Source organism: Erithacus rubecula (genome assembly GCF_903797595.1).
Source record: "Erithacus rubecula genome assembly, chromosome: 2".
Classification (NCBI taxonomy): domain Eukaryota; kingdom Metazoa; phylum Chordata; class Aves; order Passeriformes; family Muscicapidae; genus Erithacus; species Erithacus rubecula.
The window spans coordinates 80,226,276-80,240,194 of record NC_136685.1 but is presented as its reverse complement, the minus strand read 5'-3'; the positions used below and the strand labels follow the sequence as shown (position 1 = coordinate 80,240,194).

General features: G+C 49.7%; 1 protein-coding gene across 2 annotated transcripts in view; it reads left to right on the top strand.

Annotated features, from left to right (window-relative positions):
* Window positions 1–1,141: 1,141 nt before the first annotated feature.
* MDGA1 (MAM domain containing glycosylphosphatidylinositol anchor 1) overlaps window positions 1,142–13,919 on the top strand; it is a 137,392-nt gene continuing 124,614 nt past the window's right edge. For both annotated transcript variants that reach the window (XM_079298385.1, XM_079298384.1), the window contains exon 1: window positions 1,142–4,800. In XM_079298385.1, the coding sequence (XP_079154511.1) occupies window positions 4,674–4,800 (127 nt within the window). In that variant the 5' untranslated portion in view covers window positions 1,142–4,673. The remainder of the gene's footprint in view (window positions 4,801–13,919) is intronic.

The following is a 13,919-nucleotide window of genomic DNA, read 5'->3' as shown; positions in this document are numbered from 1 at the left end:
TGGGAAGACAAATTAAACAGAAAGAAAACAGCAGACAGTTCAGCTGCATCCTGTCACCACAGCTTTGTCCAGATTCTCATATTCCAGGAGTTTGTGTGTTGCAGAGTACCTGGTGCAGTTGTGTCTAGTTGGTTTGTAGCAGTTCAAAGGGCTCTCCTTCCTCACACACACTGGCTTTCCCTTGCCTTTCCCAGTTCCCCCTCTTTGGCTCCTTTGCTGCCCAATTTCACTACCTCAGGTCAGGCAGTTGCCCTGTTCCACACTGCTGCAGAACCTGCTCCAGCTCACAAGCAGCACAGGAACAACCCTGTGTGCTCAGCTCTTTGATGCAGACCCATGATGCAGTCAGAATTCCCTTGTTTTCCCATCTCCCTGCTAACATCTCTGCTGCAGTGCTAAAGTCCTCCAGCTTTCCCCTTCCCAACTCTCATCTCTCCTGCAGCATTTGGAGTCACCCTGGCATCGCCCATTGCCTTTAAGGTGCTCTTTTATGTTCCTTTTCTATTCCTGCTTTCTATTTCTACTTCCTTTCAGCAGGCATAGCAAGGGAAATGTTGCTGTAAGGCTTCCATATATGTTGGAAGGAGGGAGGGGAGGAAGACATCAAACTTCATGGATCCTGGCGACATTCTTGGATGGGTTGCTGAGAAGAAAATGAACAGGAAAGAGGTGATAGAAATGTCAAGCCACAAGCTGAAGAGATCACCGGGGCCCAGAGATAGTTGCATCATACCAGGAAAGAATGAAATGACTGACTGCACCAGAGTATGGCATGAAAACATTGACACAGGGATAATTAATGTTTGTGCAACTGGACCTTGGCCTCACACGGTCCTTCAATCGCTTCTTGCCTGGTGTCATGTTTTATATGATTTGCTCTCTTTGAACACAGCAGCTGTCCCAGAGACTGTGTACCTCTTAACAGAGCTGTGAAATATAGGTGATGGAGCATGTATAAATATTTCAGAGACAGGACTCATTTGACAAGTGGGGTCTTGAGAAGTGACCGGAGACACTGACTCCCAGACGGAAAGATGGGACAAATATGTTCTGTGGAAACAGTCAGGGGGGAGGAAAGGCATCCTTCATCTTTGCTTTCTGACAAGTAGAATCACTACAGGGTATGGTTTCCTTGTAACAAGTAGCTTGCTTAGCAAGTGTGCATGGGAGTACTGCCTCTCTGTCACCCATTGGAAACTCCATAATTATGAATGCTATGATTTATTAGGCCTCAAGCAATAATTATTAATTACCTTATTTAGCAAATGCAGTTATGTTCCTGGGTTTTGGCAGTATTTTTTCCTACTCAGAATATACTTTGGCAGTTTACTTTGAAATTCATCTTTCATAAGGATTTGTGCCAGTGAAACATGAGCCTGTGCATTGAATACTAACACAAAAAAGGGGTGTGAAGCAGGCATTTTTTGGAATTTTTTTTGACTCATTAACCAGATATGTAATTCATACTCATTCAAACACGAAGGCAGTACTCCATAATTTAATGAGAATCCCTGGAAAAAAATAATGGAAAGGCTACAAAATGCCACATAAATATCCTTATTTCAAAATTATGCACAGAAAAGGAACAAGACTCATGTCTCCACGGATTTATTTTATGACCACAAAGCTCCTGAATCTGCAAACATCTCTTCATGTCGTTTTCCTTGGGTTGCCTTTAGCCTGCTTTGTGGAGATGTAGACAATTTTATTTTGTCTCATTATCATCTGCTCCTGCTTCTCCTCATGCCCTGGCAAAGGAGTTGATCCGCCCGTCCTCCTGCTGCTGGCTGCCTCCTTCTACCTATGCACCCTTTATTAACGTTGCAACCACCCACCGTGGGAAGGATTAAATCCTTCTCAGATAAGAGTTTATTTTATTAAAGAATAAATTTTCTCACATCAGGTCCTTTCACAGGCACCCTGCTCTATGTCATCAGCTATGGAAAAGGCATCTTAAGAGTGTGAAAACCAGTTTCTTGGCAAATTTTCCCTTAGTTATAGCAAAAAGAAACACAAAGGGAAAAAAAATCCTAAACCACAACAAAAACAAACAAGGCAATTTTATACTGGTGGTATCTTGATAAGTGATAGAGTCCAGTGGGACATTTCCTGCCATGCCTCCCACATGCATGGATGCTGGGCACAGGGGTGATGCTGTCCTATCAGTATCCCTGCTCTCTTCCTGGTGCATGCTGCTGCTTTTCTCTTTCTGACTGAGCACCGTTTACTACACGAATAACTACTTGCTAATTAGGGGCTATATCTATTAATTGCTTGTTTGTTAGAGCACGACTGGGCTGCCAGCCGCTCTTCGGGCCGTATCTTTTGATTATTATTTTTTTTAATTACATTTTTATCCTGGGAGTGACTTGTTCACGTGACAGCTCGGTGCCTGCCGGGTCCCGCACCCCTCGCCAGCTGCCGCGGGGAGCAGGGATGGGATGCAGGATGCGCGCCAAGCCCACCCTTGGCCGAGGCGGGGGGGCACAGCCCCGAGGAAGAGCCAGAGAGAAGCCGCTGTCGCTAAGGGACCCCCGCATCAGCCCGTGCCCGGGAGCCCCGGCAAGGCCAGCGCTGGGGGAGAGGCGAGCCAGCTCCCGGGAGCAGAGCGCGCCGCTAAGAGGGGTTTCCACGGCGCTGGCTCCGCTTTACGGTCTGGCTCATTGCTATGGACCCGGGCCAGGCACGGTGGGCTCGCCAGCTCGGGGGCGAGCAGCTCTAGGCTTCCCAGAAGCAGCGTTTTATCTCCCCAGCAAAGGGATGGCAAAGCAGGGCCCCGCGTAACCCCGCTGCCGGCGGTGATGCTCGGGGCTGGCGCAGCATCCTCTTCCTCCTCCCGGGGGTCACGGGGAGCGGGGCATGCACAGCTTCCCCGCTCCGGGTTTCGTGCAGGAGCATCACCTGGTCCGCCGAGCACCGGGCCGGGGCCCCGCGCAGCACCCCCGCCCCGCAGGAGCGCCGCGCCACGCCGCTCCCCAGCAGCATGCACAAGGAGCCCCGCCAGCCTGCAACCTACCTGGGGGGCCCCAAAAAACTTTGCTGGCACCAGCGAGCGCCAGCCCGGAAACCTGAGCTGCCCCCCATCCCTTGGCAGCTCAGGTCCCAGCCGGGAGAAGCCGACCTTGTCGCGAGGGTGCTGAGGATGAGAGTACCCCGGACTGACAAGCGGTCTCCCGCCCGAAGCAAGTCCCTCTTTCTCCCACCCCTGCGGTCTTGTCTATAATTGGGCCGGGCGAGGCGTGGGGAGGCTCGAAGAATTGGGCAGGAGGCAGGGCTCTCCCCAGCACGCCCGCTTTAATTGGCTCCTTTTTTTTTTTTTTTTTTTTTTTAAGGGATGGAGAATGAAATGGTGAAGAGGGTAGGGGGAAAACCTGGAAAGCCAATAGAGCAGAAAATAAGGCGCGGCTGGCAGAGGCGGAGGCAGGGAGGTACGAGGCGCCCTCGGGGCAGGGAGCCTCGGACGCCCGTCGGGGGCGGCGGAGCCGAGTGCCCCCGGGGCTGGGCAGCGGTGACATTCCCGGCAACTTTTGCAGGAGATTTTGGCGCTTCAGGGAAAAGCGGTGGGGTAGAGACCTCCCAAGCGGTTTCCAGCTGGCGTCTGGCAGGAGTAGCTCAACTTTGTCCATCTTTCTGTCCCTCACTGTCGGCTACCTTCCAGTTGCAGCCTGGTAGTTCCCACTAGGAGCTCCGGCAGCCGTCGAGGGAGAGAGATACCCTGTACAGCTGCAAATCCTCTGCGAGGCGGGCGGAGCAGGCAAGCACGGAGGCGACGCACACACTCGAGGCTGGCACACAGCATCAGGGAAAGTTTTGAAGGGCGAAGCACCTGGCAGGCTGGGGAGGAGGCGAGGAGAGCCGGGCTGAGCTGCAGGCGCAGCGAGGGTGCGGGGTCTGCCTGCTCCTCGGTTGTTCCTCCCTTCAGGCTGGTTGGGGCTGTGCAGTGCAGCTGGGGGAGCTCTTGGGAGCCGCTTAAAAAAAAAAAAAAAAAAAAATCCTTCCTGGATTTGATTAATTACAACAATCCCCTCCTCAGAAGATCTGGAAAAAAGGAGCGAGAATCACCTATCCCTTCCTCCGCCTTTCAGCAGCTGGCTCCTGCCCCCCACCCTCGCTTCCCCCCTTTTTCTCCACCTCCTTCTCCCCGTCCGCTCCAGGGGCTGCGGCCAGAGCCTCGTCAGGAGGAGGGAGGGTGAGGACTCACTCAAGTTGGCCCCAGTTGGCAGCACTTCGGGCAGCGCGGGACTTGGGGCAGCGCTCGGCAGCTCCCGCTGAACAAAGGAGCCCGTTTCCCGCAGAGACCGGGGGGATAGCGCCGGGCTGGCCCGGGCCCTGCCCCTGCCCTAGCCCGGTGCCCCCGGGCTGGCCTTTCCCCGTACCCCGAGCGCGGGCGCGGCTGCCTGTTCGCCTGGAGATCCTCGAGCAACCTGGCGCGGGCAAGCGGGAAGCGGCACTCCGCGTTTCTGCCCTCACTGCCTCCCTCTCGCGCCCTCCCTCCTTTCTTATTTCTTTCTTTCTTTTTTTTTTTTAACCCTAAATTTTAAATTTTACCCCCGGGCGGCCCCTGTGCGGGGGGTTCCCTTCCTCCGCCCGCGGGGCGCCGGTGCCCGGCGCGGAGCGGGGCGCATGGGGCGGCGTTTCAGGAGGCTTTCGGCTGCTCCCTGCTCCCCCGCCGGATGCTGCCTGAGCTGTTTTGGCTGTTTTTCTTCGCCGGCGATGAAGGCTCTGCCTTGAAGATGGACATGATCTGTTTTTTGTTGCTGTCTCTGGTGCCGGTGTACAGCAGGGGACAAGGAGTGTACGGTAAGAGACGCTGTCGCTGTTTGCGAAGGAGGGGTGAGGGGTGGGGGGCGAGGGCGCAGACGGCGACGGTGGGATCAAAGTTAAAAAGCACCTGCAGGAGAAAGTAAATGATGCCGCCGAACCTCGTCTCAGCCTGAGCGGAGGGATTGACGCAGCAATAGGGCTTCCAGCGCCTGTAGCTACTTCATAATTCCTCGCCGTAACCCCTGGCCGCCTCCCATGTACGAGTCCGCCGAGCTGGCACGCAGGGAGCGCCGGCGGGACTGCCGCCGGGGGAGCGCCTGGAGCCCCGGCCCTGCCTCCCCTCTCCCTCCCGCCTGGCGTGGGGACGCCGCGCTGGTGCCGGCGGGGGCGGCTCCGGGAGGGGAGCACCTCCGAGTTGCGTTTCTTTGGGGCAGGGGGAGGACGGAGGATGCCTTCTCGGCGATGCGCTGGCGGGTTTCCCCGGTCGCAGGACCAGCGGCACGGGAAGCAGGGAGAAGGGCGGCAGGGCTGCCCGGTGTCGCTGGCGGGGTGCCGGGGCTGCCCGCTCCCCGCACCGCACGGCTCCCCCCGCTCGGCGGGGCCGGCTCCCCGCTCTCCCCACGGCCAGCCCCGCCGGGCTCCCCGGTGGGCGAGGCGAGGCTGGTTTTGCACCCCGTGCAACTTTGCTGCTGATTTTCTTCTTAAGGTGATGGAGGTGGGTGGGTGGTGGTCTGTGGGCAGAGATGATGTCGAGCTGCTTGATTTTTTTCCCCCTTTTTTACTATTATTATTTTCATATTTAAGGAGTTTACTTCCTCTCCTTGCTCACAGGCAGGGTGGCAAATGGCGAGCTCGGGTGGTCTCCTGCTGAGAGGTCTGTCTTCCGCAGCCCCTCAGTGCGAGGGCAGAGGCGGGGAAGGCACCCGTGCTGCCGAGCGCAAGCCCCGAGCTGAGAGAACACCCGAGATTTACTTTAGCCAGACGTGCAGCCTCCCTTTCCCTCTCCCAGCCCTCTCTGAATTCTTGCTTTACAGGATCTGCATTTCCAATACACTGGGAAAAAATAAATAAAAGCAACCCACAAGACTTGTCTCTCATAACAAGTCGGCTTTATCTTAGCTTACAACTCAGTTGTGCGTTGCTGTTAAGTCCTTCTGGAAGGCATGCCACTGCCTCTAACAAGCCAAGCTCTCTGAGCTCTGAAGAGAGACCCCAGTGAGAGAATCCAGCCCCCCCGCTCCCTCTTTTCTAACAGCACGCAGCCAGTCTCTTGTGTGAGCTCTGGCAAAGATCAGTTCAGTCTCACTGACTATGGGTAAGTCTTTGTAGGTCACTTTTTAATGATGTATTTCTTTAATGGAAACAATTCCTCCTTTCTCCTTGAGGACTGGGATGTTAATTTGAGTTTGGGTCTGTTTTATAAAATAACCGTTTTAAATAGAGGGTGTTTAGCTTCCTTTATTTTTTCTTTCTTCTTCTCACTATATGTGTTTTCTCCCAGCCTGCATATCCAGATGAAAATTGTGTGACCCATGAAAGGCTGGAAAGATGAGGAGTAGAATGACTTTGTGGTACAGAAACCTGGTCAGGGCATATAATTTAATCCTTTAAAACAGGTAATCTGCTTCTAGCTGTACTTTTATTATTTCACTTCAGTGTGTTTGTTGCTGAATAGAATGGACTCACTGCTTAGGATTGTAGCAAGAGGGACAGAGCTTAAAACCAGGTTTGCTTAAATGTGCTTTAGAGGGTTGCCTGTTGTATTTTTTCATACAGTTCAGTGAACTTGCATTTGACAGAGCTGCTGCTATTAGATCTTCAGAATAACTTACTGATGTTTTTGTCTTTTTCTCTCAGAGAGAGATTGAAGAAGCTGTGTACAAAAGAAAGCACAGATGCAGACATACACTAAGATGAAGGCATCCTTTTAAGCCAAAATAGTCCACTACTTCTATCTGTTCTCTTACTTAGCTACACAAAGGGGAAACCTAGTGTCTTCCTTCCTCTTCCCACCCCTACCTCTTCAAACTATGGAACAAGAGCCGTAATACGCAGTTGTCGCTGAGTGCAGCCCAGAGCAGTGTCTCGTGGAATCAGCGTGCTGCAAACTTGGACAGTGACTAATAGTTTTCATATTGTCCTTACCAATTCTGCCTTCAGTCCACTACCCTGGGTTGATTTCATGCCTTCTGCAGTCAGCACCGTTTCTTTGGATGTGAGATGCCTGTTACTGATGGCTCAAGCAGAGCTGGATTAATATTGTTATATGTGCAAGGATAAATAACAAGCAGGATTAGAAATTAGTCCCACTGCTCCCCCCCTCCACTTGGGTTTTTCCTCTGTATTGGTCTCTTGCCATAGCTTTAAGCTGTACTTCAGCATTCCGTGTTGTGAATGTCGATCCCATGTGGCAGCTAATGTAAAAAATTATGGGAACTCAAGTGTCATGGTTCAGATCTCTTTTCCTGCTTTTGCATATTGGTAGGGAGACTGGGGGAGACATGTATATGGGTCTATAAATATATTTTACTTTAGCAAATCTCCTGAGATTAAATCAGATTAAACAAGATAAAGTATCCATGTGATGTACCCTTTAAATAATACACCCACATGGATGTGCACAAAAGACCTCTGTCTGGGAGAGCAGAGTTGTTGGAGAGATTTATTGAGATGAATGGTATAAATAAAATGTGTGTAAGGGGGGTTCTGGGAAAGAAGCATTTGCAATCGAGGTGCAATTTAATTAGGAGTCAAGGTGCTTTTTGCCTGCTACCTGAAGAGGCTTGTTATATAAATTGGCGTTTGTTGTAATGACTGAAGTGTGTCTGAAACTCTCTTCTCATTAGCTGATCCCATTCTTTCAGCCTTGTTTGTTGCAGTGAGACAAAGCTGGCCTGATGGGGAAGGCAATTCAGCAGGCTGCCAAGAGGCAACTTTTACCAGTCTTTTGTGGTAGCCTATTTCCCAGACTGCATGGGCTTTTCAGTGTGGTGTGTTAATGCAGCTGGTCAAGATGAGAAGCCAACTGTAATAGATCTCTAGAAAATGTCAGAATTGAGGAGGTAAGGAGACAGGGGGCTTGCACTTCCCAGTTTGGAGTTACCAACACTTAAAGACTTTAAGTTGGAGGGGAGGTTTGGGGTGTGGTGGTGGCATTCAAAGGGAAAAGTATACCTCTTGCCTCCCACTCTGCTTTCTGGATTCCAGAACTTGGGTAGCTCTGGTTTGGTGTGCACAGTGCTGCTGCTGTGCTTGCTCCATGTGCAGTGTATAATTAACATTTCTGGGTTGTCTTGCAATTAGCACAATCCCACTGATCAGCAGCAGCCTTTCAGGCAGAATAAGAAAGTGGGATGTTTTGTCCCCTGCCTCTCCTAATTCAACTGCAGAAAAGGCATTGCAGAAATGGGCATCACAGTGTGTGATGAGGGGCTACGTACAGCAAGATGATGGAAAGGGGATGAAAAGAAATATTTAGACTGGGCAGCAAGGAAAGCTGCCATGATCAGAGGGGTTTGGATGATGGGCTGCTCTTGAAACCTGCGGGGCGAAGCACTTGGAGTGTCAAGTAGTCCTGCCCTGGCCCCAGAGGTGGGGAATAAATGACCTGTGAAGGCTCTTTGTTTTAAGAGACACCATCACATTGAATCACCGAGATCAGAGGCATCATTCAGATACCACTACAGACAGCAAAAAAAGCCCATCCCAAACTAGTGGAAGACTTTTTCCTTGTGTCTGCAGCGGAGGAGTATCGTAGTAAAATATATCCAATGTTTAGGCCATAAACATCCACACTTTTTAATTTCATGTGCACGTGACATGATTTGTTTCCTGCTCCTTTTACTTGTTTGGTTTTTGTTGTTGTTGTTTAAAGTAAAAACACTTTTCCTAGAGCTTTTTTAATGTAGGCTGCTTCACACCCTCTTGCAACCTGTATGTGTCCATGTCTTCTGCTGACAGTTTCTGGGGCACAGGCACTTTTGTGTCACCTGGAGCCTGCTGCTCTGAATCCATCCCTCTCATGTGCCTCTGCCTAGAGCTGTTTTGCCAGCGGTCACAGGAGGCCAGGAAATGGAGTTTTTCAGGTACCTTGCTGTTGTCTCAGTGCACCCTGTGTCCTCAGAAATGGCTGAAGACATTGCTGGCTAAAGGAATGATGGGGCAGGCTCCTGTGAGCCACTTCTTGGCTGATTGTGTTGGGAAAATGCAATGTTTGAGCACAGTGGCCCTCCAAACTAAATATATATGTGTGTATACATATACACATGAATGTACACACATCCTTTGTGCTCAATCATTTCTCTTTGTTATCCAGCTCTTAAATCTGTGTTGGCCTAGGCTGTATACAGGCTTTTGAGGAATGAGTTTTCTAACTGAAGTGCTATAGGAGTAGTTTCACCAATGGACTGGGTTGGTTCAAGATTTGCCTAGTTCTTGATCAGCTCTTTAAGATCAAGGTATTAAATCTGTCCAGCTCAGTGCTCAGAATACCTGGCTGTTCCTCAGTTGTAATGTGTCAGATTCACTCTTCTGTGACACTAGAGCCTCTGGTTTTAGGTCAGGTCAGCAGCTTCACAAACCAGATAAGCCCTCAATTGACTTTAATATGCAGTACTAGAAAACTGACATTATCCTCTTGACAGGTTGTTTGCAACTTGCTGGATGAAGTCAAAATATTTCACTATAGGTGTCATCAGAAACCACCATCCTATGCTAATTTTTGTGGGAACATGAAGACAGATGTTGAATAATTTGACATGAGCTGCACAGCTTTTAAAATTATCACCGTGTCAGGTTCATACTGGAGTTTCTGAAATATATATGTATGATTTCAGATGAATTTGAAAGAGGGGAAGGTAGGTATAGTAAGTGAATCCCAGTAAGTGGAAGGTGCAGCAGAAGATGGCTCTGGAGTTTCAAGACAGTAATTCAGTAGTGGCAGTAAGGGGTGCTGTGCTGCTGAGGCTGCTGTTCTTATTTTAAAGTAAAGATAAAAATGATTTCCATGCTGGTAACTCAGGGATCTTGTGACACTTCCCATCAACCAGAAGCCCTACTGTTTTGCCTGTGTTTTGATGAGTTACTGCTATTCTGTTTGCTTGAATAGAGCAGTTTCAGGCTTCCAGTCCCTCCCTCCATACACACTGTGCTCTCTTGGTTCATTAAGCATAGTCTATTAGCATTAAGCTAAGAACCATGCCTGCATGGCTATGGCTTGTTATCAGAAGGGCAGAGGTGGGGGGGTGGGGGGAAATTGCCTTCTGCCCACTGCCAGTGTGCTGATAAAAGCAATAGGGAGAGATGCATTTCTTCTAGTGAAAGACAGCTTGGGGTGGAAGGTGTTTCTTACTCTGTTCATGGAAATGTCCCAAACCCTGCCTGCAAAAAGCTTCTTTAGGTGGCATAAGCTAAGTCCACAGGCAACTGGTTTGCATGTGCAGCCCTAGAGGACAGTTCATTGGTGAAGTTCTCATCAGGTGAGATGTTGGCATCTTTTGTGCAGAGGGGTTGCTGTGTTGTAGACGAGAGGAGCGGGTAATGTGGGTTTGTTCTTGGAAAGGTTGTGGATACCCACGTCTGGTGATACAACATGTGTTTCTTTAGGCTATCCCTGGTAGCCCAGACCTTAGGTACACTGAAACTGCTAAGAAAACTTTGGCACCATTTCTGCTCTCAAGCAGTCAAGGTGAGCACACCCAGTGCCTGTGTCCCAGACACTTTCTGATATCATCATCACCCGGTGTGGTACAGGTTTAAATTCCCCTGGTCTAGTGGGGGAAAGGGGAGAGCTATGGCATTGGCAACGCACAGCAGAATGCTGATCTGGGATGGCCTCCAGGATCCACCAGAGAGAGTGATGGGTTGAGAAGTAGAAAAGGAGAATATGTGTTTTGTGTCTCTGAGCCCATGTTAAACTGGAGAGATCTTTACTCTGGTGGGATTCAAAGTACTTGGATTTGAAAAGAAAAAAAGAGCTTTCATCTGCCCTTCATTTGGGGAAAGTGATTGAAGAAACAACAAAAGTTTGTTTTTTATAGCTAAGCACTTGCCTACCGTTCAAAAGAACAAATTGAATGTGTGACAATCATGGAGCTGAGACTCAAGTGCTGCATTAAGAAGCTAGGAAAGAGCTCAAGAAGTGGAGCAGGAAAAGGAGACCCTGGGCTACGGGCGATCTTGTCCCAATGAAATTCAAGCGGAGAAGGGCTGTTACCACCGGGTTAGCTGGGACAGCGCACGGTGGGAGCCAGAGCGCCTTGGTGCCCCGTGTTTCTCGGACGAAGGCTTAGACTCCCGCTTCTTTTCCGTGCCTACTGCCCAGGCAGAAAGCAGGCGGCTCCTGCTTCCCCTGCCCGCCGAGGGAAAGGCTGCCCGTCCTTCCCCGTCCTGCCGGCGGGCTGCTCTCCAGCTGTGGCAGCGCAGCACATCTGGGCGGCGGGGCCGCGCCTCCGCCGCTGCCCGGCAGAGGGAGGCCTTGCGCGGCCCCGGGAGCGCCCCGTTCCCGGGATCCGGGATTTCCCCGGGACGGCTCCGCTGGGGCCGTGTCCCGGCGGGACACGCGTGGGGCGGTGCGCGGGGAATGCCCGCAGGCGGCTCGTTCTTGCCGCGGCCATCTCGGCGGACCTCGGGCAGGACCCGCTCTCCGTCTTCCCGGCGACTTCGGGGAGCTGTGCGGGATGGAGCTGCCCCTTCCAGCTTTTGGCGCTGGCTGCCTGCGTGTGGCTTCGAATCTGTCCCGGGTGTGTTTTAGGATCTGGAGCTCAAATTGTACCCAAGCATTGCATAACTAACCTGCCCTCCCCGTTTGTTTTTTTACCATTTCCCCTTTTCTATTTGTTTTCCTCTCTTTCCCTCCTCTCCTACTCTGTCCTGGATTATGAACACGCTATTCTTCCACTCCTTCTTGTCCATTTCCAAACAAAGATTACACAAAAAAAGTGACTTCAGGCCCCTTAAATCCCTTTTTAGGTTTTACTCTCTTTCTCTCTCTTTCTCTCTCTTTCTCTCTCTCTCTCCCTCCCTTTCTCTCCTTAACATATCTATGTAGTTGTGGTTTGGGGATTTTAGTTTGGTTTTTTTAGGTTTCCATTTGGTCAGTTTTGAATCTTGAAAAGGTAGGATTAAAGCTATCTGAGTGGAAATGAGGATAGAGGGATGGCATGCATGGCCTTGCTCTGGGAGAGGAAGAAAAGATGGCAAGGTGAGGTCTGACTATCGGGCTTTAAAATTCTTGGTTGAAGTAATTAATGTAATTTATCTATAGTCTTGGTTCTGTGATGCAGCAGAGCTGAGTGGCCCACAGCAGAGGTTCAGGATTGATGCTGGTGCTTTGGCCCTTGAAAAACATGGCTTAGGGACCCCAGCCTAGAGCAGCAGTGTCTTCTGAGCATTGTGGCTGCCTGCAGGGAGTTCTTTGCATCACTGTATTTGCCAGGTTGTATTCAAGGTCATATTCTGACTCCTAAAGTTTTCATTTTAATGCCCAAATACTATAGCCCATGGCTGGCAGACAGAGATACCTAAAGTTAACCAGGGAAATAGAGAGGCAGCTGAATATAAGTGATTAGTTCTTTAAATTTTCCACTTGTTCCTCTAGACTAGGCAATCTGGTTACTCCAGTGTGTGCTTGTGACTGTATTCCCAAAATGAACAGAGAGCTTTATGGTTCTGGTAATGCTTGAATTCCTCTGAGAAGGATGCTCCTTTTGTGAAGCACTCAGTGTTCTCAGTATTGTGCTAGCAAGGAGCAGCTGTGCAGACACAGTTATATATTTAGTGGTTGTGCATAGGGCAGGACAGCCCACTGGGGACAGCCGTGGTGTGGAGTGGCCTGGTGATGTGAAGTCACCAGCACTGCTCTGTGAGCAGGTCAGGGCTCTGTGCTGGGCTGCAGACCTCCAGGGAGAGGCAGCAAGCAAGGACCTCAAGCAGCTTTTACTGCTCTGGCCAGGCTCTTGCTTTCTTGTGGCTCCTTTTTCTTTCATGCTGCAAATCACTTATGGCTGTTACCCTTTGCTTTAGCTTGCATAGCAGAGACACCACCAATGTAACTAAAAATCCTCCAGGCTGTGATCTGCTGGCTTGTGGTTTCTCTCCACTGTGAGCTGTAGTGTAGGACAAATGGCATCCAGGTACTTTTGCTGGGTTTGTGTAAATGGAAATGGCAGGGCGAGGATAGCAATTGACAAAGGTGCAATAAGAACGGCAGTTTCTGAAGACAAATTAGCAAATGTTGCCTAAAGAAGAACTGACAAAACATTGAAAGCTAAAGTCAAGCTGTGAGAAAAGCTTTAGGATGTCTGCAGGTGGACATTTAATACAAGAGTAACTGCTTGCTATTGCAGCTCCTGTTTCAGAAGGAAATGGTCCTTCACTAATTAGCGTAAATTGTTTTAAAATAAATGTGGATGGGAATCTTGTGCATCTCTAGTGTGCCTTTGTGATGAAATAAAAAGGAAAAACAAAGATGTGATTCAGACAGATGTCTGAGAAACGTGTCAAAATGGGTTTTGCTTACAAATACTGTTTCACCTTCTGGTGCTTGTTGCGTGCCTTGCATGGCAGAAAAAGGCATTCGTAGACTTAGAGTGAAGAATGAGTGTCTTTTCTTAAGTTTAATAAATGGATTTTTCTGACTTGGAGCATTCCTCAAAATAGCAAAAAACAGAGAAGTTGAGGCTCATAAAAGTAACCTGAGCAGCAAAAGCCAGCTGGGGATGTGAGACTGAATTCCCCTGCCAGTCAAGTGAATACAGTTGGGGTTTTAAAAATATTTAACTGGTAGGGGCATCTGCTGTTCATAGACCCTTAAAATTCCTCTCACAGTGTACATATAGGGTTTCTTGTGGGCTTATGTGTCTCCCATCCCTTTAATATCTGTGAACTTCCACCTTTACAATGCTTCTGTTGCCTGGTTATTCCACTCTGTGTGTGGTGAAATGAGATGGAGATTAAGTGATTTGCCCATGGCAGAATGGAGAATCGAACATCAACAAAGTCTTAACCACCCTTTTCTCTCTGGTAAAGTGCAGCTGGTATTAAGTGCAATCCCTGTGGCTGATAGATCCAAGTAAATACATCCTCAATAAGAAGGCATAAGCCATTGAAAATAGGCTCTGATCCAGTTGTAGCTGAATCAAGCTTTTTTAGTTAGA